Here is a 27,945-nt window from a genome sequence, read left to right as displayed (position 1 = left end):
TTAATGTTAGGAAACTTGGAAATTCATGACCAACTGTAAAGTGCCATAGAGAGAAAGCAAATTAGTGTTTTTGTTATCTCTTACTGAGAAGAGCTCCTTCAGGAGCAGCATTTTCTCTAAGTGTTCTTTTCTATGTGAAATTCAACAGTAGAGCAATATGAGTTATTTATTTATTTATTTATTTATTTATTTATTTATTTATTATTACCATGAGACTTGGTGATGTGTTAGAGATCTATAGATTGTGTATTTCTGTGCATGCATGTGTAGGCTCACACTCACCTTACACTATCTGGCCTACTGTTTTGCAGAAATAATTATGATTAAGTTATTATATTTATGATTGTAATTGATGAATACTTTTATTATCCCAAGTACTCCTTAGTACTCTACGAAAATAAGTAAACAAATTAACTTGACATAAAACCTGCTATGGCTTTTATTTAAATTTCAAAAAATAAAAAATTTCTAGCCTCACCTCCTGAAACAGAAGAGGCTGATTCATGATTCACCTTTCTTTAGCAACTGTGAGTTTAGAAGATGTTGGCTTATTTTCTTGTGTTCTGCTCATAGAAGAAACAGGCTTGGAAGTTCAGGTAGAAGGAATCTTCCATTGTGTCTGCCCCTGTTTTGGAGATACCTTTTATTTTATTTATTTAATTTTTTAAGATTTATTCATTTTAGACAGAGAAAGAGAGAGAGCATGGGGGGAGGGACAGAGGGAGAGGGGAGAGAGAATCTCAAGCAGAGTCCCTGCGGGGGCTTGATCCTAGGACCCTGAGATCATGACCTAAGTTGAAATCAAGAGTCAGATGCTTGGGGCACCTGGGTGGCTCAGATGGTTAAGCATCTGCCTTCGGCTCAGGTCACGATTCCAGGGTCCTGGGATCAAGCCCCACATCGGGCTCCTGGCTCAGCAGGGAGCCTGCTTCTCCTTCTCCCTCTGCGTCTCTCCCTGCTCATGCTCTCTCTCTCTGTATCTCTGTGTCTCAAATGAATAAATAAAATCTTTAAAAAAAAAAAAAGTCAGATGCTTAACCGACTGAGCCACCCGGGCACCCTTGGAGATATCTTGTATTTTAAACCACAAATCTTAATGTGTGTTCTTAAGAAAGATTACTCTATATATGTTACCTTGCATTGTTATGTAAGTGCTGTTTATAATCAAGGTAATTGTTAAAGAAGATAAACATTAATTTTAGTATTTTTTTCTCTAATGACATTATAAAAAATTATTGCAAAATATTTAAATATTGAAGGCCCTAGTTCTGTGGGTTATTACTATCAAACATTCCAGATTTTTTTTTTCTTGCTGTCTTGTATAAGAGGAACTATGATGTAATGGTTAGGAGTTAGGCTCTGGAACCGAACTGATTGAAGAGCTCAAATGCTACCTTTACTACTTACTAACTTGATGACCTAGGATGTGTTACTTAACCTCTATTTCCATGTGTTTCTTCGTCTATAAAGTGGGGGTAATAATAGTTCATAATACGGATTAAATAATTTCTGTAAAGCCCTTAGAACAGTGTCTGACAGTAGTAAGTACTATATATAGTATTGGCTATTCAATACCTAGTGCATTAGAATACATTGGATATATTTATAGATTTTGATGATCATGTTGTCTCCAAGAATATTGTTTCAGGTTGTTAGCTTTCAATGCATTGTTTATCACTGAATGTTTCAGATTTTATTCAGCCTTTTAATGACTTTTTCTTTTTTATTGCTTGATAGAAGTGCTTAATTTCTCTCTTTAAAGAAGTGACACAATGTGTTTAATATTCTGAAAGCTTTATATTTTGTAACTATTTAATAGTGCTATTTTATTATTGAAGGCATGATGGTTTTTCATTTTTGAATTCTTGGTTCATTCATTGTTTTCATTAATTCCTTCAGCTTAAAGTAAAAATAAAAAGGAACTCATGTTGCCAAAATCTTCTACCAAGAGAAAACATTAAAAAACTCTCTCTCTATATATAAGTATTGGCTATAAACTCTAAGATTAAACTTTAACATTATTGGTCTTTAACAAAACAATAGGTCAGTTGAGGTGTAGTAGTTTTTCTTTATGAAATAATCAGCCAATTATGCACTAATATTTATGAAAGCAGTTGCTGTAAGATCACGTATCTGTTGATTTGGTTTCCTGTATATTATACGCTATTAAAAGAAAGAAAATTGTGGGGCACCTGGGTGGCTCAGTCAGTTAAGCGTCCTACTCTTGACTTCGGCTCAGGTCATGATCTCAGGGTCATGGGATTGAACCCTGTGTCAGGCTCTGCGTTTTGGGCTTGGAGCCTACTTAAGATTCTCTCTCTCCCTCTGCCCACCCCCCCCCCCAAAAAAAAAGAAAAAAAGAAAAAGAAAAGCAAAAGGAAATTGTGTAGTGGGGGTTAGGGATTCGTCTTCTTGTGGGATGATAATTCTCAGTTTAACCCTCTCACCTGTCTAAATGCGTATTTTTGGTACACAGGAAAAAGGAAGAGTTAGTAGATAATAGTATATAACCCTAACAGGGTTTTAGACCGTTTATAGGTTAAGTCCATCAAAAAAATAGCATGGCCTGCACTTAGTAACTTTACTGTTTGTTACATGACACTGTATTTTTTAATATAGTTCTCTTTGTGGTAAGATTACTACATTAATAAAAAATAGATCTTTACTCTGAGGAAACTATTATTGATGGTTCCCATATGGGAAAGCTATTTGGTTTGGGAACTTATAGATACTTACCTTCTCATTTTTTGATCAGGTACTCCTAGAGCAGGAGAGGCAAAGTTTGCTGTAAAGGAGCCAGATAATAAATATTTCAGGCTTGGTGGGCCATGTGGTCGTTGTCTCAACTACTCAGCTCTGCCCTTTTAGCAGAAAGCAGCCATAGACAGTATATAAATGAAGGGGCTTGACTGTGTTACAGTAAAATTTATTTATGAACATAGATTCAGAGTGAAGGAAGGAATTTCACCCATAGGCTGACCACTGTACTAGAATATGAATTTTACTTCTTGTGGTCTTTTTGATTAAAAATCTCAGGTAGAATTTATTTTCTATTTGAGCAAATCTTTTAATTTAGGCTAGGTAACTTAAATGTTAGTGTTTAGTTGACAGAATCTGTGTTAGCTTTTTAAGTCACAATTTTTTTTTTATTCTAATTTGAAAGAAGTAGAAATGACTGGACTTTGGAGTTGGAAAGAACTAAGTTTGTACTTAATTGTACCTAATTGCTTTGTGACTGTGGACAAATTATTTCACATTTCAGAGCTTCAATTTCCTTGTTTATAGAAGAGGAATAATACTAGATAGATATCTTCAGGTTGTTATGTTTTCCACTTAGTTATCTTTTCATCAGTTCAATTTACTAAGATTATTTTCATCATTAATGTGTCTCTTTCAGAATCTAGGAGAGAATGAACAGTGCAGAGAATGAGCACCTCTACTCTTGTCATACTGAGGAATCAAAACTCCTCGAATTTCAAAATGCTTTAACATTTATGTCAGATAGGTTTTATGACATTTTTGCACTTTTGTTAGTGCTTGAAGTTTTAGTTTTTCTAAAAATTCTTAGATTATGGTATGTAAAAATATAAAGTAAAATTTTGATCTTTGTTTATCAATGGAAGCCTGCTGCAGAATTGGCTAGACTTACATGAGACATTATTAGACATACATTATCTTCTCTTACTGACAGCCTGTAGGGGAAGCAGATTATTTGTAAATGGTTCCTGTTATATGCTCAATAAAATCTTTGACAGGAAGTTGGTATCCTCATTAGGCTGATGTTAGCATACTGAAATGATATTTGTTAATTTTTATAACCAAATCTTGCTTGGAATGAGAAAACAACCTTTAGAAATGTGATTCTAAGTATAAGATATCTTATATATACTTGTATGAATTTTTTAACTAGTATGTGGGAGCATAGTAAGATATATTATTTGTAACTTTGCAGCTCAGGGAGTTGAGTCTAGTAAAGATGCATAATTAGCACTGGCTTTCTCAGTATAAGGTTCATAAACAATGCTCCAGCAGGATTTTTTTTTTTTTTTTTTGGAGGGGTGTGTTATTTTGACATGGATAGGATCTGATATATGGCATTCTTCTTTTTTTTTAAGTTTTTATTTTAATTCCAGTATAGTTAACATAGATTGTTATATTCATTTCAGGTATACAATATAGTGATTCAACACCTCTATACATTACTCAGTGCTCATCATAAATGTATTCTTAACCCCTATCACCTATTTCATCCGTTCCCCCCCCCCCCACCTCCCCTCTGGTGACCATCAGTTCTCTATAGTTAACAGTCTGTTTCTTGGTTTGTCTTGCTCTTTTTTTTCTTTGCTCATTTGTTTTGTTTCTTAAATTCCACATGTGAGTGAAATCATATGGTATTTGTCTTTCTATGACTCACTTATTTTGCTTAGCATTATACACTCTAGCTCCATCCATGTTGTTGCAAATGGTAAGATTTCATTCTTTTTTATGGCTGAATAATATTCCTTTATATATTATATTATGCCACATCTTCTTTCTCCATTTATCTATCAGAGGACACCTGGACTGCTTCCATAATTTGGCTTTCATAAATAATGCTGTAATATACAGAGGGGTACATGTATCCCTTTGAATTAGCATTTTTGTATTTTTTGGATAAATACCCAGTGCAATTACTGGATCATAGGGTAGTTGTTTTTTTTTTTTTTTAACTTTTTGAGGAACCTCCATATTGTTTTCTACAGTGGCTGCACCAGTTTGCATTACCACCAACAGTGCAAGAGGGTTCCTTTTTCTCCACATTGTTGCCAACACTTGTTATTTCTTGTGTTTTTGATTTTAGCCATTCTGAAACGTGAGGTAATATCTCATTGTGGTTTTGATTTGCATTTCCCTAATGAGGAGTGATATTGAGCATCTTTTCATGTGTCTGATGGCCGTCTGTATGTCTTCTTTGAAGAAATGTTTTTTCATGTCTTCTGCCCATTTTTTAATTGGATGATTTGTTTTTTGGGTGTTGTATAAGTTCTCTATATATTTTGGATACTAACCCTCTATTAGATATGACATTTGCAAATATCTTCTTCCATTCAGTAGGTTGTCTTTTAGTTTTGTTGATCATTTCCTTCGCTGTGCAGAAGGTTTTTATTTTGATATAGTACCAATAGTTTATTTTTGCTTTTATTTCCCTTGCCTCAGGAGCTATATCTAGAAAAATGTTGCTGTGGCCGATGTCAGAGAAATTACTGCCTGTGCCATTTCTAGGATTTTTATTGTTTTAGGTCTCACATTTAGGTCTGTGTTTTGAATTCATTTTTGTGTATGGTGTTAGGAAGTGGTCCAGCTCCCAACACTGATGAAGAGAGATTGTCTTTTTCCCGTTGTGTATTCTTTCCTTCTTTGTTGAAGATTAATTGACCATATAATTGTGGGTTTATTTCTGGGTTTTCTGTTCTTTTCTATTGATCTGTCTGCTTTTGTGCCAGTACCATGCTGTTTTGATTACTGCAGCTTTGTAGTATATCTTGAAATCTGTAATTTTGATACCTCCAGTTTTGTTTTTCTTTTTCAAGATTGCTTTGGCTATTTGGGGTCTTTTGTGGTTCCATACAAATTTTAGGATTGTTCTAGTTCTATGAAAAATACTGTTGGTATTTTGATAGGGATTGCATTAAATTTGTAAATTGCTTTGGGTAGTACAAACATTTTAACAATATTTTTTCTTCCAATCCATGAACATAGAATGTCTTTACATTTCTTTGTGTTGTCTTCAATTTCTTTCATTAATGTTTGATAGTTCTCAGAATACAGGTTTTTCACCTCTTTGGTTAAGTTTATTTGTAGGTATTTTATTATTTTTGGTGCAGTTGTAAATGGGATTGTTTTCTTAATTTCTCTTTTTTTCCTGCTTCATTGTTAGTGTATAGAAATAACACATTTCCACATATTGACTTTATATTCTGAGACTTTAATGAATTCATTCATCAGTTCTAGTAGTTTTTTGGTGGAGTCTTTAGGGTTTTCTATATATAGTATTATGTCATCTGCAAACAATGAGAGTTTTACTTCTTCCTTACCAGTGTGGATGCCTTTTATTTCTTTTTGTTGTCTGATTGCTGTGGCTAGGACTTCCAGTGCTATGTTGAATAAAAGTGGTGAGAGTGGATATCCTTGTCTTGTTCCTGACCTTAGGGGAAAGGCTCTCATTTGTTTTCCCATTGAATATGTTGTTCACTGTGGGTTTTTACTATATGGCCTTTATTATGTTGAGGTATGTTCCCTCTCAACCTACTTTGTTGAGTGTTTTTATCATGAATGGATGTTGTACTTTGTCAAATGCTTTTTCTGCATCTGTTGAAATGATCATATGGTATTTATCCTTTTTCTTATTGATGTGATGTATCACATTAATTGATTTGTGAATATTGAACCACTCTTGCATCCCAAGAATAAATCCCACTTGATTGTGATGAATGATTTTTTATAATGTATTGTTGGATTTGGTTTCACTAGTATTTTGTTGAGGATTGTTGCATCTATATTCATCAAAGATATTGGCCTGTACTCTTTTTTGTGTGTCTTTATCTGGTTTTGGTAACAGGAATGAATAGAATGAATGAATTTGGAGGTTTCAAACAGAACAAATTTGGGAAGTTTTCCTTCTTCTTGTACTTTTTGGAATAGTTTGAGAAGAATAGGTATTAACTCTTCAAATGTTTGGTAGAATTCCCTTGTGAAGCTATCTGGTCCTGGACTTTTGTTTGTTGGGAGTTTTTTTTATTATTGATTCTGTTTCTTTGCTGGTAATCTCGGTCTGTTCAAATTTTCTATTTCTTCCTGCTTCAGTTTTGGTAGGTGATATGTTTCCAGGAATTTAACCATTACTTCTAGGTTGTCCAATTTTTTGGCATATAATTTTTCATAATATCTTACAATTGTTTGTATTTCTGTGGTGTTATTTCTCTTCTTTCATTAGTGATTTTGTTTATATGAGCCCTCTCTCTCTCTCCTTTTTTGATGAGTCTAGCTAGAGGTTTATCAATTTTGTTGATCTTTTCACAGAACCAGCTTCTGGTTTTGTTGGTCTGTTCTATTATTTTTTTTTAGTTTCTATATATATTCATTTCTGCTTTAATCTTTATTACTTCCTTCCTTCTGCTGGTTTTGAGTTTTGTTCTTTTTCTAGATCCTGTAAGTTTAAGGTTAGGTTGTTTATCTGAGATTTTTCTTGTTCTTGAAGTAGTCCTGTATTACTATAAACTTCCTCTTAGGACTGCTTTTGCTGCATCCCAAAGATTTTGAACCATTGTATTTTCATTTTCATTTGTTTCCAGGTAATTTTTTTTATTTCTTCTTTGATTTCTTGATTGACCCATTCATTGTTTAGTAGCATGTTATTTAACCTCCATGTATTTGTGCTCTTCCAGATTTTTTCTTGTGTTTGTTTTCTAGTTTCATAGCATTGTGGTCAGAAAAGATGCATGGTATGACTTTGATGTTTTTGAATTTGTTGAGACTTGTTTTATGGCCTAATATGTGATCTGTTTTGGAGAATGTTCCATGTGCACTTGAAAAGAATGTGTATTCTGCTATTTTAGGGTGAAATGTTCTGAATATATCTGTTAAATCCATCTGGTCCAGTGGATCATTCAGAACACTCTTTCTTCGTTGATTTTTTGGTTGAACGATTTGTCTATTGATGTAAGTGTTAAACTCCCCTACTGTTATTGTATTACTATCAATTAATTCCTTTATGTTTGCTATTAACTGTTTTATATATGGGGGTACTCCCATGTTGGGTGTATAAATTATTACAATTGTTACATCTTGTTGGATTGTCCCTTTTATTATTATATAGTGTCATTCTTTGTCTCTTGTTACAGTCTTTGTTTTAAAGCCTCTTTTGTCTGATACAAGTATTGCTACCCTGGTTTTCTTTTGACATCCATCTGTGTGGTAAATGTTTCTCCATCCCTGCACTTCCAATCTGCAGGTGTCTTCAGGTCTGAAATGAGTCTCTTTTATAAGCAGCAAATAGATGGATCTTGTTTTTTTATTCACTCTGTTACCCTGTGTCTTTTGTTGGGAGTATTTAATTTATTTACATTCAGAATAGTTACTGATCGATATATATTGCCATTTTGTTACTTATTTTGTGGTTGTTTTTGTAGTTTTTCTCTGATCCTTCTCTTGCTGTCTTTCATGGTTTGCTCGCTTTTTTTTAGTGATATACTTGGATTCCTTTCTCTTCTTTGGGTATTACTGGTTTTTGATTTGTGGTTGGTATTAGGTTTGTATGTAACATCTTCTGCAGGATATATGGTATTTTTTATTAAATTTTATGATCTTAAGAGACATAAGCCAACAAACTCTGTGAAAGTTGTTTGTTTGTTGGTTTGTTTGTTTTAATGGCAAAAGTTTAACACCCAAAGCACACAGTGAATCTAGGTTATATTGAATAATGGAATTTGAAATGATGTTACAGGATAAAGTATAGCTGTTTATTTATATTTTTTATTTATACTGGTAGTTCTCATAACACCCTGTTGTTTGAAAGCTTAATTTTAAAAAAATATATTTTTTAGGGGCGCCTGGGTGGCTCAGTCATTAAGCATCTGCCCTCAGCTCAGGTCATGATCCCAGGGTTCTGGGATCAAGCCCCACATCGGGCTCCCTGCTCAGGGGGAACCCTGCTTCTCCCTCTACCACTCCCCCTGCTTGTGTTCCCTCTCTCACTGTCTCTTTCTGTCAAATAAATAAATAAAATCTTTAAAAAAAGTAAAAAATATATTTTTTAAAAGCTAAGAAAATGAAAAGGTTTGCCTTATGTGTTGATGAAACTAAAATTCACAACTGATACTAAGTACATAACATTTACAGTAAAATTTTAGAATCTCTGAATATTCTCTAGCTTTTATGTCATATTTTGTTTTTAGACATGGAAATCTCAGGGTGCCTGGTGACTCAGTTAGTTAAGCTTCTGAACTTGGCTCAGATCATGATCCCAGAGTCCTGGGATCAAGTCCCACGTCCAGCTTCCTGCTCAGCCAGGGAGTCTGCTTTTCCTCTGGCCCTCCCCCTACTTGTGCTCTCTCTTTCAAATAAATAAAATCTAAAAAAAAAAAAAAAAAGACATGGAAATCTCATAAGTTTATATACATACCTTTTTAGAATATATGAACATGATGTATCCTTTTTCCTTTCTTCACTTAAAAGATACTTATTGGATGCCTACTGTATGCTAGGTGCATGTGCTAATAGATTGTGATGGTGAGCATTCTTAAAGTCTGTGATATGTACTATGAAGAAAAAAATGAGTGCTTTGAGGACATAAAATAGGAATATCCTTCATCTATCAAGTGAGATTTCTTGAGAAAGTTATGTCTCTGACTGAGACAAAGGATGAGTCATAATTAACCAAAGGGGGCGGAGGTAGATATTCCTAGGGAAGGGATTCTTCTTTACAAAGGCCTGAGTGTGAAGGGAGCAAAGCACATTGCAGAAACTGGAAGTCCAGTAACTGGAGCACAGAGATCAAGGAAAGAAGAGAGTAATGGTAGAAGCAGAGTGTAGACTCTAATTTTTAGAGTGCAGGGAACCTTGTAGGACGCTTTAGTAAAGATTAAAGTTTTTACTCTAAGAGCAGTAGGAAATCATTAAAGTGTTTTAACTGGGCAGTTGGTAAGATCAGATTTGTATTTTTATTTATTTTTTTATTAGAGGTGGGGGAAGGGCAGAGGGAGAGCAAGAATCTGAAGCAGGGTCCACACCTAGCACAGAGCGCAAGGCGAGGCTTGATCCTATGACCCTGAGATCATGAACACTTAACCAACTGAGCCACCCTGGCACCCCTCAGATTTGTATTTTTAAAAGGTCCCTCAGATAGCAGCAGAGAGAACAGTATGAAATAGGGCAAGAGTGAAATGGAGAAAACAATTTTGGTGGCTTTGCATTAGTCCAGGGAAGAGATGGTTCAGAACTTGAGTAAGAGGAGCTGAATAAGAAGTAAAGGGAAATTAATAGATTCAAGATATATTTAGTTGGTAGAATTCTCTGGAGTTGATAGATTACCAGGGCTTTGGGAGAATGTTGTCATGGGTGACTTCCAGGTATCTGCCTTTCACAACTAGAAAGCAGTGATACATTTGGTAAGGTAAAAACACCAGAAAGAGAACCCAGAATGGCGCAATGGGTCACGAGTTCAGTTTTGGACCTCTTGAATATAGGCAATTCTTGAAGAATTTGAGAGAGAGAAAAGAAGCAGCGAAAGGAGGATAATCTAGGACAGAAAGAAGGTTTTTTAAAACCTGTGAAAGACTTGGGCATGTTTAAAATACTGAAGAAAAGGAAGGATCCACTAGAGAGGGAAGTTTTCAAAATTACTGAAAGAGGAAGGGAATAATTAAAGGAGCAGAAGTCCTTAATAAAGAAAGTCCAGAAAGAGCCTACCTAAGTGGAATTCCTGGTCTTAAATAAGAGTTGCAGTGCCTCCAGTGTTGTCACAGGAGAAAGAAGAGGGCTGTGTGAATGTAGGGTTTGGCAGCTGGGCATTGTTTTTGCTGAGATATGGGGCTAGCCTTATGAAGAGGTCAGAAATCAACATCTGAGGAGAGTGGGGGTTTGAGATAGTTACAGTGGTTAGTGAATTGAGAAACATAGGATTTCCTGGCTGCATTGAGGGAAAATTTTTTGTTTAATGAGTGTCATCTAATGTTATCTTAAATATATCAGATTTGGAGGAAAACAGCAAGAATGTGAGCTCTACTCATAGAATTCATGGTGACCCTGTATACTTTTAAGTAATGGCATTAGTTTGCCAAGACCTCACATATGGAGGTGCTATACATCTTTATGTAGTATATGATTTCACTTAACTTCTAACTTTCAGTGTTATTTATGTTGAGTAGGCCTAGTTTGTTTCTAATCGATGTTCTTTTTTCCCTTTTTTTAGGCAGGCAGAAGTCCTGAAGGCTGACATGACAGGTATTGACTGGCTCATTTGTTTTTCACACTTATTTTATACCATTAAATTAAGGGAAGGGTCTCATCTTTCCTCTATTATTTGTTGCACTGTCCTAGTTGCCAAAAGGAATGATAACTTACTATTTGCTTTTAATAATTACTGTTTTTGAACTTTGAATTCTTACTTAGATGATCAGGAATTTTATATAGTCTGTGCTACATTGAATTAAATATTACCTAATTTAATGCATATAATCATTTAATTGTTATGGACTATTTATCATCAATTTAAGACATAGAAAAGAGAATTCATATACTGTATAAACAAAAATACCTTAGGGTTTTAGGTTCATGTCTTCCTGTTTATAATTCCCCAAACTTGAGTAGTAAATAGACCTTGAGAAAAAATATTTGTGGGAAAACCCTACTAAAAGTCCTTGAAATTGAGTGAGCTGCCTTGCCACCTTTCTTTTCTCCCTTACCCTTTTTGTTTTGAATTTATATAACCAAGGTGTTTTTGAAAGAATAACTGGAAGTCACTAGAAGAAGCAGATGATCAACTTTTCAAAATTGGGAAATATATGACAGTGACTTTGTAGTGATCAGTATGCTCTCTATAGCAGCATATGCTGTCCTAAAGTGTAAAAAGAGAAATGGATCTCATTCTAATTTTTAAGAACTTTAATTTCTGAAGTGAAATCCATTAAGAAGAGTTAAACTATTACAACCAGTATTCTGGCCAAAATTTATAATCAAGAAGAAATAGGGTCTTTAGATGTCTTTTTCTCAACATTGCGGTCTAATGTTAATGTAAATGTTGATACTAATGTTTTAAGAATTTATGGGTAGTATCATTATCCTCTGTTAAAGGAAAAGAAAAAAAAAGCTAAAAGCACTTTTTAACAGGTTTACTTAATATAGTACCTCAGTTCTTCCCATTATTAACGTGACTGTTATCATCTTCCATACTATGGAGATCAGTGTCAACTCTAAGCTACTGTATTAGCTTTTGTATTGTCCTGTTAGGCATAATATACATTATGTGACAAAAGTTATACGTGGAGCAATATTAAGCTAGCTATACCTTTTACTTTTTCTTAACTATTGAATACCCTCAGTAAGTAGGCTTAGTTTGGCTTTTATAAGGAACATTTGACTGCCCAAGAACATTAACTAGGTTATTAAGTAATTTAAATGATAGTCTGTCTAATAGATCAGAGTTAATGATCCTTTATAGTCCTTTCCCTGCCATCGATGAATCAAAACAAGATTGAATAAATCTATAAATCTGTTTATTTAGTCATTAAAAACCTAATAAGGGACCAAGAAGCTGATAGTACACCCTGTTTTTTTGTAGCCAGCAAACTCTTGTGAGGATTAATTCAAATATCCAGGAGATTCTATTTGCAGACTTAAAGAAGAGTAAAAACTATGCCATTGTGCTGCAGCAAAATATTAAATGTAACCAGAAGCCTAATTGAAAAGTCTGCTATTCGGTTCTTCTATTGAGGCAGCTCACCATCAATTATTGCACTCATAAACCTAGTAATCGGAGGAGCTAATGTGTCTTGTAGGACTCTGGCAGACAGTATGGCCCCAATTGGGTATTACATTTAGTCATAGCCTGACTTCTTTTCATTTTGCACCCAATCTCTCATTTGGCCTCTTGAGCAGTTTAATCAGTGTCTGCTATGAATTCTCATTTACATTAAATGGCAAGTGTGGATTGCACACAGAATTTCTTGGCAAGCAATTTACCAATCATTAAAATAACCCTCACTGTTTTCGGCTTTATTGGGTTGACATAGAGAGAGTATGAATAACAGCAGAATGTGCAAACAACTGCTGGATTGTGAGCAGACATGAAGATTCTGTAAGGACAGTTGTGAGAATGATTCAAAATAAAAAGAAAAAAGCTGCTTTGGACAAAGAGATACAGTTATGAGAGTAAACAGACCATCTTGGCCGTCTATCATTTTAAATGGGGTGACTTCTGAGGCATATGACTTCCTATGATATGAATACATAGAAGTCCAAACTAAAGCAAAGGGTGCCCATTCATGTCATTTCATGTCATTGTGTTATTTCAAAGCTAAAAGACAAATGCAGAAACATTTCAAACCAGATTTAGTCATTAGCCAAAAGGTGAAAATCATTTGAAACTGTAGAAGTATAAAACGACTGCAGCAATCTATGGCATCTACTTAAAGCAGGTGTGTGCTTTGGGAAATGGGCAGGGAAGGAGTCATTGGTGTGCTATAATGATTTTAACTGTCTGTTTTTTCTATCTATCTACTGTTTTGTCTTTGTTTTGTTACTCAGATTCTAAGCTGGGTCCAGCCGAGGTCTGGACATCCAGGCAGGCTCTGCAGGACCTGTACCAGAAAATGCTAGTTACTGATTTGGAATACGCTTTAGACAAGAAAGTAGAACAGGATCTGTAAGTATTATCATTTGGGATGTCCCTGTAAGATCAAGATATCACCAAGACTTTAGGATAGAAAAGAACAATTTGGTTATTTCTTCTTAACCTATAGTAAGCTCTTTCAATGAAAAAAAAAAAAATTCTTAAACCTGTGGGTTTTTTGAACAAAACATTTAACCATTGGTGTTACTTCAGATAGTCTTGCGTGTCAAGAGGAGAAATGCTTTGGAGTTGAATGTTTTTAAGGTCTCTTTAGGGCATATCAGAAAAACAAATCTATATATATTTCAAGTACTAAGAGACGGTGTTTGGATTCTCTGTATGTGTTCAGTCCTGCATTTAAGCCATGACTAAAAAAGAAGTTCAATAGTAAGCTTTAGATAAATCTTCTTTGGTAAATGTGATTCTATGAATTTCTCCCAAAGGAAAATAAGTTTGCACTGTAAGGGAAGTTCTTCCTTTTATAAAATAAGTAGGTATTTCCTTTTTTTCCCCCTAATAAGACTAAAGAAAGATTTTGTATATTTAGGCTATTCCACTTGTTCTTTCTATGAGAGGTGAAATGACAGATGACCAGATTCCCAAGTGAGTAAATAAATGCCTTTTGTGGAAGGCCTTGCCTTATAAATTGGAACAGGGATATTAGGCTGATGGAAAATTAAAAATCAGTTAAGAATATTCTCTTTAGTAATGGCTGTTACCCTAAGTTATGGTGAAAATTAGTTTTTCCTATCTTTTACACCTTTCTTAGATACTTTATATTTTTTTAGGAGTTCTAGTAATAAAAGAGCTTAATCACAGCCACTCAAAATCCATTTCCATGATATTAGAGTCACGGATAAAATGTCATCAAAAATCCTGAGGGAGTGATTGTGTCCTCATAAACCATTAAAAACACCCAGTGCTCTTGAGTCTCAAAGTTGACATTGATAAAGAATTAGTACTTCCCAGGTAGGTTGTGGACCTTTTATCTGTGTTTGCTTCCTTTAATTAAGGCAATAATATTCTCCCTCCATCCTAGTTCTGTTTTCCCCCCTGTGGTTTACAAGTTAAGGAATGACCGTATTTCACCATAACTGAATTTAAAATGATTCTCTATACAACTTGATTAATGAAAGACATTTTATAATAGGATTTTGGTATGCCATATTTCAGCATTGTATTTTTTCCTAATTTAAATAGCCAGAATTGAAATGTCAAAAAATGAGCTTATATTTCAAGCTCTCAAGAAAATATTAACCCCAAGAGAAATAAAAGTATTAAATAGAATTAGAACAGAGTACTGTGGGAAATAGATTTTATGGAAATAAGAGATATGGCTTAACATTTTTAAAAAATTTTCAAAAAGAATTATTTCTTCACATAATACATGGCAGTTCATTAATAGCTTACTTTTACTTTGGTCTTGCCACTGTAGTTCTGTTTTTGTACTGGGATTCCTAAATAGGCTCTAACTCTAGTAGCTCTAAAAGATTAATAACTGAAGCCACAGTCTGATTATTTGAACATTTGGTAAGTGTTTACTAAGGTCAGTTGGATTCTACTGCATGTCTAGTCTTGCTCAAAGAGGAGCACAAAGTTATTTAAATAAGTGAATAACTTTAATGCAGGTTTATTGTCTAGTTATAATTATAACAAACAGTTCTTTCTTGTTCTCAGGGGGACCAGTGTCTGCCCAGTGAGTCACTGCTATACCAAATAGAATTACATTTTGTTTTCAGCTGGAATCATGCCTTTAAGAATCAGATCACAACACTACAAGGCCAGGCAAAGAATCGAGCAAACCCGAATCGGAGTGAAGTTCAGGCAAACCTTTCTCTGTTCCTAGAGGCAGCTAGTGGCTTCTATACTCAGGTGAGTTCTGCATTGTATACCAATTCTTCTAGAAATAGTTGTGAATGTTCTTTGTACATGTCTTGTTGTTCATATAAACGCTTTTTGTTACCACTATGTGCGCCATCCAGGAGTTGATCACCTATAATCTCACATAAATAAAAATATCCCAAATTGTTTACCATAAGACCTTTCAAACAATAAAGATTCAACCAAAAAAGGTTGATGTTTTGGCTTAAAGGTTGGAGGTATAACTGTGTGAGTAGAAAAAGGGTAATGAGTAGAAACACCATATCTTAGTGAAACAGCAGAAGTAGTCAGTTATAAATGGTAATAGAGCAAATGTGAATTTATGCATATGGGTATAGTCATTATGAAAGTAACAGCTGTGTTGTACCGGGCAAGAAATTGTCAAAATTTGTAATAATCAAGTGAGTTTTCATAGTATTATGTGTTCAGTAGAATTTATCTGGGGCTTTAAATGCTATTAAGCTACTTAAGAAATGGAGTAGATTTTTCTCCATTTTAATAATAAGCCATTATTTATCATCCTCAGAGACTTATCTTGTCCTTGGTTACATCCTGCTATAGCTTCTAAGTCAGGCAAGGTAAAAGAATAAATAAATCTTCAGGGTGCCTTGGTGGCTCAGTCAGTTAAGTGTCTGCCTTCAGCTCAGGTCATGATCTCGGGGTCCTGGGATCGAGCCCCACATAGGTCTTCCTGCTCAGTGGGAAGTCTGCTTCTCACTGTCTCTCCCCTTCCCCATCACTCATTCTCTCTCTCAAATAAATGAATAAAATCTTTTTAAAAAAAAAAAAAAAACAAATCTTTTGAACAGTGAATTTTCTTTAAGCAGAATCTTTTAGAAAATTTCATCTTATCCATTTGTAGTAGCATTCATAATTTAATTAACAAAATGTGTATAACTTACGAGATGAGGTTTTGAAGATCTTGGATTAATGTTTGGCCATTCTCTCTGTGTTGCTTCTTGACCATTGCTACCTGTATTTTGGCTCCATTTTGGTTATATCATTTCTTTGAACAAAGGAAAAGAAAAGACTTTGTGTTGGAAGTTGTCCCATAGCCAGCCATCATCTTATAGAGATTATTTGTTTTACGTAAACTAAAACATTCTTCACAGTTCATTATTGAAAGAACTCAAGTGTGGTTCTTATTCTCAAAATTCATTTTCAAATGGATGCCAACTTCTAACAGTAGCAGTCGATACTTCTGGAGAGAGGGATTGTGGTATGCCACTAACTAGTCCTTAAAGCAGATGTTAGAGATTAATTCCACAAGTGACTTTTAAAAGCCTACTATTTTGGGGAGCCTGGGTGGCTCAGATGGTTAAGCATCTGCCTTCAGCTCAGGTCACGATCTCCAGGTCCTGGGATCGAGCCCCATGTCCAGCTCCCAGCTCAGCAGGGAGTCTGCTTCTCCCTCTTCCTCTGCCTCTCCCTTTGCTTGTGTTCCTTCTGTCTCTCTCTTTCTCAAATGAATAAATAAAAATCTAAAAAAAAAGTTAAAAAAAGAAAGCCTACTATTTGTAAGGTACAATACAGATACTGAGGATATGGAGGGAAAAGAGTCTTTTCCTTTAAGGGAGCATCCAGTCTAAATGAAGAGATGGCTACATTAATAGATACTCTTTTTGCTTTCTGATTATAAAAATAATGCATACTAATTTCAAGAAATTTGGAAATTACACAAAAATAAAATATTTTTTAATTAATTCTCCCATTCAGGATAAATTACTACTTTAGTATATATCCTTCTGGTGTTTTAGTAATTTTGTACATAGTTGTACATATCCAGTCTTACATCTGCTTTATAAACATAATGTAAATTTTCCCTTGTATTGTTAAACAGTTTGATAAACATCTTTGTGTATAAAGCATTTTCTCTAATATTGGATTATTTCATGATGACAGTTCTTCACTGGATGATGAATGAAATCACTGGATGAATGAAATTTTAAAACTGTTGATACACATTGTTTTCCCAAAAGATTATCATTTATATTTTTGTATGCAAGTGTCTGTCTTGATGCATGTTTGCCAGCGTTAAGTGTTTTCAGTAAAAGTGAATGATTAAGTGAATAACTCCTATTTAATAAATGGAAAATAATTTTTCATTTAAAATTTAATGTCTGGGTTACTAGTGTTGAACTGTATTCATATTCTATTAGATATTTGTATTTTATATAAATCATCTATTTACTTTTCCTGTTCATTGTTTGGACCCTATTTTTTCCATGGTGATTTTTCTGAGCTCTTTATACATGAAAGATATTAATTTTTTCCATTATTTTTGGCAAATATCTCCAGTTTCTTCTTTTGTTTTTTCATTTTATTTAGAGCTTCCTAACGTTACCAGGTTTGTTGTTGTTTTTTTGTAATATAGTTTTTTTCTTTGTCCATAGATCAGTGAATATTTAATAAGGACAATTATATTTATATGTAAAGGAACAAATAGATATAAATTATAATTTAAATCATAAAATTTGAAAATAACACCGATATCTTACAATAGAGTAATGATTAAATAAATTATGGCATATCTGTAAAATGGAAATTTATGAAACTATTATAAGTGATATTTATGAAGATTTTTTAAGATGATGAAAAAATTGTATTATTGGGTGAAAAATCATATAAAATTATGTATACAGTTTGACTCAATATGTTGAGAAATCTCAGAGAGCCAGATGCCCATAGACAGATGAATGGGTAAAAAGATGTACATATATATATACAATGGAATATTACTCATATATATACAATGGAATATTACTCATAACCCTGACTGTATAATCGTCCCTCCCTCCCTCCATCACTACTTTCAGCTTGCTTTGTCGAGTTCCAGATTTCCGTCATAACTTCTTAGAAAGATGCTGTAACATTCTGGTTGCCTTTCCGTTTTTGAAACCTAGTCTAGGTTTAAAACTCCAGTCTCATTCTGATTCAGATCTGTTTTCCTTCCCTTCCCCATGCAGTAGAACCTGGAATTGTGAATGAACACAGCTGAAGTAGGCGGAGCAGTAGGGGCTCCAAGTAGGGGCACTGGTGGGGGGCGAGGGAAGGCATCCCCATGTTGCGATGCATTTTTATAATAGCCATTGTATAGTTTGGTTTGTCACCTTGAAACATGATTTTTGACCTTTTTTTAAGATGTAATATATATGTAACACATTTCCAGAGTTTTAATTGCACATTGATGAACCAAATCTGCAAGGAAGGAAAGCAAGAATCATCATTTTTATTGAGGGAGCATGGTATTTATAAAAAAAAAAAAAATTATGGGCAGAGGAATAATAAAATCATTCAAATTATTTTATAAGGAAAATATATGAGTGATCTAATTTTGAAATTTATTTTTTCAAATTTTTATAGTCATTGATTTTTCTCCACCTGCTTTCTTTAGGCAGTGGTTGAGCAATTACAATAATGGTAGAATAAGCGTTAATAAACTTTTTCAGATATTAGCATTAATAGGACTTTTTACTTGCATTTTTATGTTGTCTTGGTTTGATCATTGAAAGAGTTAATGGTGTTGCTAACAGTAATGTTTTATACATTTTTCTTGATTACATGCAGTGCAGATTAAGCCACCAGATTGAGGGAATAGACCAAGTCCAGATCATTGTACAACCTTACAGGCCAAGATAATTGAATTTTGAATTTTAATCTTTAGGTGTAGTTGTAGGCCATTGGAAAGGAGGCTAGGGAGTAACATAATAAAGTTTGCATTTTTAAAAGATTATCCTGGCTGTTGTATGGAGGATGAATTAGTGGGGTTCAGGAATGGAAGCTAATTAGGATGCCCCTGTAATGGAAAGAAATTGATGGATTTTTGAAGAATAGCCAATAGACTTGCTGATGGACCAGATTGGATATGTGAAATCAGGGTGGGGGAAAAATTATCAGGTGACTTGAGTTATCAGATTGAGCAGCTAGATGACTGGTTGTTCCATTTATTGAGATGGGGAGTACTGTAGAGAAAGCAACTATGTTTGTGTTAAATGAGATAGGCTATTTGAGATCTAAGTGCAGGTGTCAGATAGGAAATTAGATAAACAAACTTGGAGTCAGAACAAAGGTCAGGGCTGGAGTAAATTTTATGATTACAATAAAGAACCCTGATTTAGTCTGACATTAGTGTTTGGTATTTAAAACCACAGGACTAACAAACATAGTGATTTGAAGGGGCACATGTACCCCAGTGTTTATAGCAGCAATGTCTACAGTAGCCAAAATATGGAAAGAGCCAGATGCCCATCGACAGATGAATGGGTAAAGAAGATGTGGCACATATATACAATGGAATATTACTCAGCCATCAAAAAGAATATCTTGCCATTTGCAACGACGTGGATGGAGCTAGAGGGTATTATGCTAAGCAAAATAAGTCAGAGAAAAACAGACACCATATAATTTCACCTATATGTGGAATTTAAGAAACAAAACAGATGAACATAGGGGAAGGGAAGGAAAAATAAAATAAGATGAAAATTGAGAGGGAGGCGAACTATAAGAGACGCTGAACTCTAGGAAACAAACTGAGGGTTGCTGGAGGGGTTGGGGGTGGGTAACTGGGTGATGGGCATTAAGGAGGACACATGATGTAATGAGCACTGGTTGTTATATGCAACTGATGAGTCACTAAATTCTACCTCTGAAACTAACCAACTAACTAAATAAATAAATTTTAAAAACCACAGGGCTAGGTGAGAACAGGTTAGCACAAGTGGAGCCACGATTGCAATGTTCTAAAATCAGACACTGGTGACTTAGAAGCCAAGAGAGAAGCATTTCAGTAAGGAGTAAGAGTGATCGACTCTGTTGAGTGCTACTGAGAAGTCAAGTAAGATGATTAAAAAGGGACCAATTAGATTTGACAACACGGAAGTCACTGGTGACATTAACAAATACTGTATTTCTTCATTTCTAAAATATTTTTCATATTGTAACATCTCTAAAACAGGGATAAGTTCACAAAAGATTGTAAGTCACTGTTCAGTTGGCAGTGTTTTTTTTTTTTCTCTCAATGTTGTGATAAATAATAGTTCATCTTATAATTTATGGTATCTTGGATTTGATGCAATGTGACTTTGGTAAAGTAGTGGGGATAGAAATCTAATTGAAGTGGATTGAGAAGAGACTGATACATGTCATCCTAAGTTGTATTTTCTGTGAAGATGGTTTTTACTTCTTAGCTGTCATTTTTTGAGCCATTTAAAGCATGGTACCTCAAGCCAGAACGAAATTCCCAAAGGAAAGATGTAACATTCTGCTACAGGTTTTTTGAAAACATGAAAGAACCGAACAAACAGTTGTTACTCTAAAAAAGTGAGAGCCAAAAGGAAAGTATTATTAAGTTTCTGTAGTAATTTAAAAGGTGATATTCTGTACCTTCATCATTAGTTCTCCATTCTTGGCATAGGGTGAAGAGCTAAGGAGCAGTGGAATAGTTTAATACAGAGTTTTCACAGAATAATTGCCAAATATAGTTCTGCTCAACTTATGAAACATCTGTTTCTCTTCTTCAGTGCCACCTTGTTTCTGCCTCTAAACCCACTAGACATCTCTCACCCAGAATCTTTGAGTCAGCAGGAACTTTTCTGGTATCTTCATCTACAGCCCCTGGGTTCAGGCAAAGATTTTATTAGAAGACATTACACATGATGCTCCAGCCATGTTTGATTTACTTTTCATGAACATTCTTTTTTCTTCTTGATAGATGTTCAGTCTTGCCTAATTTTCCAGTCTGTTCTTTCAGTAGCTACTGAACTTCATTCTCCACCATCTGTCATGTTTCTTCTTGTCATCTTCTACAATCATATGGTTTGGCTGTGGGGGTTTTGTTTTTGTTTTTGTTTTGTTTCTTCCATTTTTTGTTCCTTTCCTGTTACTTCTTGCCTTTTATATTTCCTGACTGTAACCATTCTGGGCTTTAACTTGTTCAGCTAATTTGATGTCAGCAAATTTCTTGCCCATAACAAATGTATAGGTATAAGTAAAGCTGAAATAGATAATTTCTATGCTTAGTAAGAAAGGGTATACAGAACTTGTATTTGGTTATGAAAGTGGTTTTTAACTTAGAAAAAGGTGGGACATTTCAAATCCTGAGGGGGGTCCTGAGGATGTCTTATTTTATATTTTGAATTCTGCACATGTTAGAAAGGGTGGTGATAGAATCAGGGTATTTCTAATTCTGTAACTTTAGTCAAATCACTTGATATTTCTGTTGCTTTCATATCCTCATCTGAAAAAATGGAGCTTTGTAACTACATATACTGTATTGTTACTAGTTTATCACAAGGATAAGTGAGACAAATATATCAAATAACCTAAGAAATAATATTGACTATAGATGTAGATTATTCTGTTGGCTTATGCTAGCTATCATGTTTGATATCCCTTGCCGCTCCCTGCCTCTTCCCTTCCCCACCCCCACTTTATTTACCTGTCTTGCTCATTTGGCTGTGAGCTCTTTAAGAAGGTAGATTTTCTTATCTCTGTTGCTTACCATGGTAACCAAATATTTGAATGAATATATTTGTAAGTAAATATTTGAATAAATGAGAGTAGAATGCAAAGAACTGTGTGGGAGCCAAGAATGAAACCCTTGGGGAGCAAGGTGGGGGGAGAAAAGCCTTTGACTAAAGGGGACTGAAAAGGAATGATTGGTAAGACAAAACAAAACAACTAGCAAAGCTCAGTGATCAGCCATAAGGTCAACTGTTTTAAATGCAACAAAGAGGTCCAATAAGATGATGACTGAAAAGTGTCCATTGTATTTGTTTATTAGATAACTGGTTGTCATATGGCAACAGTTTCAGTAGAGTGGTAGTAGGTGGTGGGATGGGAAAAGAGTTTGTGTGGAAGGCAGATCATAATGGATTAAGGAGTGAATAGGAATTGAGAAAGCGGATAGCTTTTCCTTTGAAGGAGTTTGGTAAGAAGACGAAGAGACATTAGAAGGTTGCTGGAGAAGGAATCTAAGGTCAAGGGGGAGAGTGTTTGGTCTGGGGGTTTTATTATTGTTTTCTGTAGATGATGCTTGATATTTGTAGGTCACAGCAAAGAAGCATGAGAAGCTGAAAATAAATTTAAGAGTGAGAGGATGATAGGCAGGAGGCAGACAAGAATGAAATAGGTATGCTCAGATAGAAGAGTTAGTTCTGACCAGGAGGTGGTACCTTTAATAGACGAAAGGAGAAAGGAGGAAGAAATGGGTGGTCTATATAATGTCAAAAGTCCCTTCCAGATCTGTAATACCATCAGATCTGTTATGTATGCAAAGATATGAACTGACCTAGGGCTTAAGAAAATAAATCTCAAGGGGACACCTGGGTGGCTCAGTCAGTTAAGTGTCAGACTCTTAATCTTAGCTCAGGTCTTGATATCAGGGTTGTGAGTTCAAGCCCCATGTTGGGCATGGAACCTACTTAAAAAATCAATCTGTCAATCTGTCTGTCTATCTCAAGGAATTCCTAAAGTCTGACAGATATGTTGGCTTGCATTTAAGTCATATTTGTAACCACCCAATCTTTAATGTTTTGTGTGTGTGTGTGTGTTTAAGATTATTTATTTGAGAGAGAGAGGGAGGGAGAGTGGGTAAGCATAAGCAGGAGGGGCAGGGAGAGGGAGAGAGAATCTCTAGCATACTCTTCATTGAGCAAGGAGCCTGAGGTGGGGCTCGATCTCATGACCTTGAGATCACTACCTGAGCTGAAACCAAGAGTCGGTCACTTAACAGACTGTGCCACCCAAGAGCCCTGGTTTTTATGTGTTCCTAAGAGGAATACTAGATAGATGATTTCTTAGAATTGCTTGTTGAATGTGAATGAATACCCTATTTAGGTAAAGTCTTTTTAAATAATGTTTCTGTTCCTTTTATTTTTTTAAAGATTGATTTATTCATTATTTTAGAAGGGGGGGTGGGACAGAGAGAGAGAGAGAATCCCAAGCAGACTTCCTGCTGAGGGCCGGGCCCACCATTGCGCCCATCTCAGGACCACTGAGATCACTACGTGGGTCAAAATCAAGAGCCAGATACTTAACTGACTGAGCCACCAAGGTGCCCTGCTGTTCCTTCTACTTATTTATTTATTTATTTTTATTATTTTAAAGATCTTATTTATTTATTTGAGAGAAAGAGGGAGGGACAGAGGGAGAGAAGCAGACTCCCTGCTGAGTGTGGAGCCCAACTCATGGGCTTGATCCCAACACCCTGAGAACATGACCTGAGCCAAAAGTCAGATGCTTAACCAACTGAGCCACCCAGGTGTCCCCCCTCCGTTCCTTTTAGATGCACATTCTAGATTGCTCTAATACTTGAGAATTTAAAAGATACGATTTATAATAAATGTAACCAATTATCCAATCCTATTTTCTTTGAGTCTTTGCTCAGGTCTCAATTGTATATGATACCAGGTACACATGATAAAGTATACAAACTTCACTGTTAGATCACTTCTGACTTACCAGTTCTGACTTATCACTAAATTTTGTTCATGTTTTCCTTGTAGTTATTACAAGAACTATGTACAGTGTTTAATGTAGATTTACCATGCCGTGTGAAGTCTTCCCAATTGGGAATTATCAGCAATAAACAGACGCATACCAGCGCCATAGTGAAGCCACAGTCCAGCTCCTGTTCCTATATCTGCCAGCACTGCCTCGTCCATCTTGGAGACATTGGTGAGCCTGTGGTGTGAAGGAATGCTAATACAGTCATCTTTTTCTTTGGAGTAGTCATAGAAGGAAACTCTTTTCCTTCAAACTGAGCATGCACACACAATTTAGATAGTTATAAGAGGAAACTGTCAAATGGATATTAAAGAACTTAAATTTTCTCAATATTTTGGGATTGGCGAAGGATCTTGAAGGTGTCAGCTTTCATGTTAAGATTTAAGTTTTATTCAGACTCATGCAGATGTAGGCAAATGAATAGCAAAAGTGTAATTAAAGCTAAATTTTTCAAAGTGGTGCCATAATATCTTCTAAATTAAAAGTCTGTACTCTTGGAATTGCAGGGTTTATAAGTTACTCCTTCTGAAGCTAGATTGTCTTCTTTCCTTCCTATCAGTGTATTAAAACCTCTTTTTAAATTGTTTCCTTTTTACAGTTAAATTTGTATTTCTATTTTATATATTTTATCTGGGAGTATTCTGTAATTTATCCTTGTTCATCCCTTTAAGGCTAACCTAAAAAGGTTGTAAAACAAATTAACTATAGGATTATGTTTCAACTGTCCTAAAATAACAAGGAATGGAGAACATCACTGCTTTAAGTTCAAAGTTTAGATTTCTTGATGTCATAAATCATTGACCTCCATGAGGGGTCACATCAAAGTAAGCACCAAGTTCTGCACGGAGATTCGGTGAATAGTGTATTTAGGTCGTTTTTGCTTTCAGTGTATCCTGTGCACACACATACTTAATATTGCAGTAGGTATGAGGCATTTTTCAAAATCACTTTATAAGATATTGAAGAAATACATAACTTTCAGATCATATTGTATAGTGTTTTTTGTTTTGTTTTGTTTTTAAGTGCCATATAACTCACCCCTTCTTGTGGGCCGGCTCCAGGTCACCAGCATAGTCCATAGTGGGAGCTGGTGATGCATGACACTGGAGGACCTGAAAATGGGGGCTAGGTAAGCTTTAACATTGGTTACATGCTGAATGTCCCAAATAGGGAAGGCCAGATGGACACTTCACACATAATCCTATAGTTAATTTGTTTTAAAGTATTTTCTGTCTTTAATTATCTTAAATTAATTTTAATGTGTTTGTTATCTTTAGAACTGAAACCTATAGTTGCTTTGGAAATATTACCCTACTAGTTTTTTATTTGTTTGTTTGCTTATTTTTAAACTAAATTTTCTTTTTTCTCCTCTCAGCTCGATACAGAAACCAGACCAGCCAGGCAGAATCCTACTATAGGCATGCAGCTCAGCTTGTCCCCTCTAATGGTGAGTGGGCCTCTTATGTCAACTTGTGGATGACTTTATAACAATATGGAAAATAACTCAAGGTTCATCTTCCAAGTTTTATGAAAGCAAAAGATTTTGGGGTTTTGGTATTGAGTTTTGGGGATTTGGTATTGATTTTTTTGATTTGGAGTTGTGGTCATATTCTTTTAATTGTATATTCTATATAACCAGAAATGAATTTTTTTTAGTAAGATTATTGTCAGTAAACCAGTATAAATAGAATATCTCCTAATGTGATCTAAAATTGTTTTAACAACTCTGGCTTCCTTAACTACTTATAGAATAATTATCTCTTAATACCACCATTTCCTTACTAGAAAATTTATTTTTTTATTACCTAAAAGACAGGGCTTTTGTCTTTTGATGACCTCACAATCGGAATTAGCGGTGATTCTTGGGTTAAGTCACATTGAAATTCTTGATTCTGAAGGAGCCCCTTTGAAGCAGGGGTGGCGGTGCGCGCACGGCTTCCTATGGCCATGGCTGCTTTCCTGCGCCAGTGGCCATAGAGACTCTTAGGCCCAAAAAGCCAAAAAGATTTGCTGTCTAGCCCTTTCTAAAGTCTTATTTAAACTTAATAGTGCTCTCTTCCCTCATTACGTGCTTTTTAACCTAAACATAGTATGTGCTGTCATGGGAGTGTGCTATTTTAAATTATGCCCATTTGTAATGAGGTAATCATGAGATTTACTTTATAAAATACTCCCCTTTATTAATTTAACGGTTTAAAAACTGATCATCTGTATTCTGATGGCAAGATTGTACATCTTGGGTTACTTTAGAATCTTCACTTTCTCCTCTAGGTCAGCCTTATAATCAGTTGGCTATCTTAGCTTCTTCCAAAGGAGACCATCTGACCACAATTTTCTACTACTGCAGAAGCATCGCTGTGAAGTTTCCTTTCCCAGCTGCCTCCACTAATCTACAAAAAGCACTTTCTAAAGCACTGGAAAGGTAGGGTTGACTTTTCCAAGAGGAGTTGGTATAATCTGGTAGCCTTCACCTGTCAAATTTGGGCATGCGAGAACTAATAGTTACTTGTGTTTCTCTTCTGTTTGCCTAATTTCTAAAAACACAGATATATTTTAATAGTGTTGCATGTAGTTGTTGCTTGAGTTTCAAGCAATCTGCATCTGATTTGTTCCTAGTAGAGGAGTACAGGCTGCTGAATACTGATGACTCATCTGAGTGTGTTGCAGATGAAAAGTTAGATGCAGAATCCTCTCCTTGTGTATCTGGTGCTCAAATAATGTGTTTTTGCAGACTGAAACCTCTGTTAAGAGGTGTTAGCCATTTTGCTGCTTAAGATTCATGAAAATTTTTCTTTCATTTCAGCCGGGATGAAGTGAAAACCAAATGGGGTGTTTCTGACTTCATCAAGGCCTTTATTAAATTCCACGGTCATGTGTACCTGAGTAAGAGCTTGGAAAAGTTGAGCCCTCTTCGAGAGAAATTGGAAGAACAGTTTAAGGTTAGATTTTAAAAATAGAGAACTTTTTGTCTTGTCTGAATCAGGAAGCATAAGATTTGGGGGAAGCTGACTTTTAGTTTTTATGTCATTATTTAACTGTGAACTGTTGGGTAAAATTAAATTTGAAGCATATGGAATTCTTGCATACAGCATCCCCTCAATTTAAACAGAGATACCATCTTTAGAGAAACATCGCAGCAGTGTTTTCACTAAGTAGCTGCCATTTGGCAGAAGGTACCCAAGTGGGAAAAAACAACTTCCTTCCTTCTCAGATCAAGCACCTTTCTTTCTCAGTTTTGAAAGTACTACTTTTGATGGTTTTTATATTCTTAGGTAGGCTTCTGGTACCTACTTTATAATATTTCCATTCTGTAAAGCTAGTTCTTTATTCTCATTGTGCTTTGATCCATTGGGATTTGTGGTAGTTCGAAGGAAACGAATGAAAATTTGATTCAACAGGACTATATTTTACTAATTTGTGTAAGGAGATAAAATTAAGTAACCTTTGTTCATATGAAAATGATCTTTTATTAGTATATTAAATTAACAGTTTAGATGTAGTATAATATGTAAAATATGGCAGGACTCAAGATTAAATATTAACTTTATTTTTAATTCATTTATTCAACAAATAATTTGACTGCCTGTTGTGTCAGTCACTGTTTTAGTCACTGGGGTCAACAGCGAACAAGACAGTCTAAAGAACATTTTATATTAGTTGGTTACTTCTGGGTATCTAAACACTTGGGGAATTGTCTATAACTGCCTTACAGTTTTATAAGTATTATAAAAGTAACACATTCCAGAGATTGTAGAACTTAGATACTTAAGAGACATAAATTAACCAAATATAGTCAACGCGAAGTAGTTTTTGCAGGTAATCATTTTTGCAGTTGACACTTTTTATGTATAAGAGATCGTACTAAATAACTATAAGAGAAATAGTTTGTTTTAAAATAAGCTTCTAGAGTCCCCTGTTGTTTTCTGCTTCTTTTGGTGGCCTATTTAAACTTTTAGCCCATGATTTATAGAGTCGGGTGCATGAAAGGAACAGCTAATTTTTATGTCCTAAGCTCTTCTGCCTGGACAGAACAAACAAATCTAAATAGTTTTATTTTAAGTGTTCAGATATATGAAGGATTATTTTAAAATAAATTATCTTTGTCTCTTCTGAGGTCAGAACTGAAATTAAATCTATCTTAAAAAAGAGATCCATAGGGGGTTGCTGGGGATTCTCTCTTTTGAGGACTTAAA

The 27,945-nt window shown here is 34.9% G+C and overlaps 1 protein-coding gene across 6 annotated transcripts in view; it reads left to right on the top strand.

The window, feature by feature from the left end:
• The window catches only part of SMG7 (SMG7 nonsense mediated mRNA decay factor), an 88,748-nt gene that overhangs the window by 39,109 nt on the left and 21,694 nt on the right, over positions 1–27,945 (top strand). For all 6 annotated transcript variants that reach the window (XM_078078071.1, XM_036076456.2, XM_036076429.2 and 3 more), the window contains 7 exons: positions 10,949–10,980; positions 13,282–13,399; positions 15,106–15,238; positions 23,752–23,923; positions 25,128–25,199; positions 26,024–26,174; positions 26,556–26,691. In XM_078078071.1, coding sequence (XP_077934197.1) covers positions 10,949–10,980; positions 13,282–13,399; positions 15,106–15,238; positions 23,752–23,923; positions 25,128–25,199; positions 26,024–26,174; positions 26,556–26,691 — 814 coding nt within the window. The remainder of the gene's footprint in view (positions 1–10,948; positions 10,981–13,281; positions 13,400–15,105; positions 15,239–23,751; positions 23,924–25,127; positions 25,200–26,023; positions 26,175–26,555; positions 26,692–27,945) is intronic.

Source organism: Halichoerus grypus, chromosome 7 (assembly GCF_964656455.1).
Source record: "Halichoerus grypus chromosome 7, mHalGry1.hap1.1, whole genome shotgun sequence".
NCBI classification, from domain to species: Eukaryota; Metazoa; Chordata; class Mammalia; order Carnivora; family Phocidae; genus Halichoerus; species Halichoerus grypus.
Note: the sequence above shows the minus strand (reverse complement) of the source record. Positions and strands in the feature narration are given on the sequence as shown.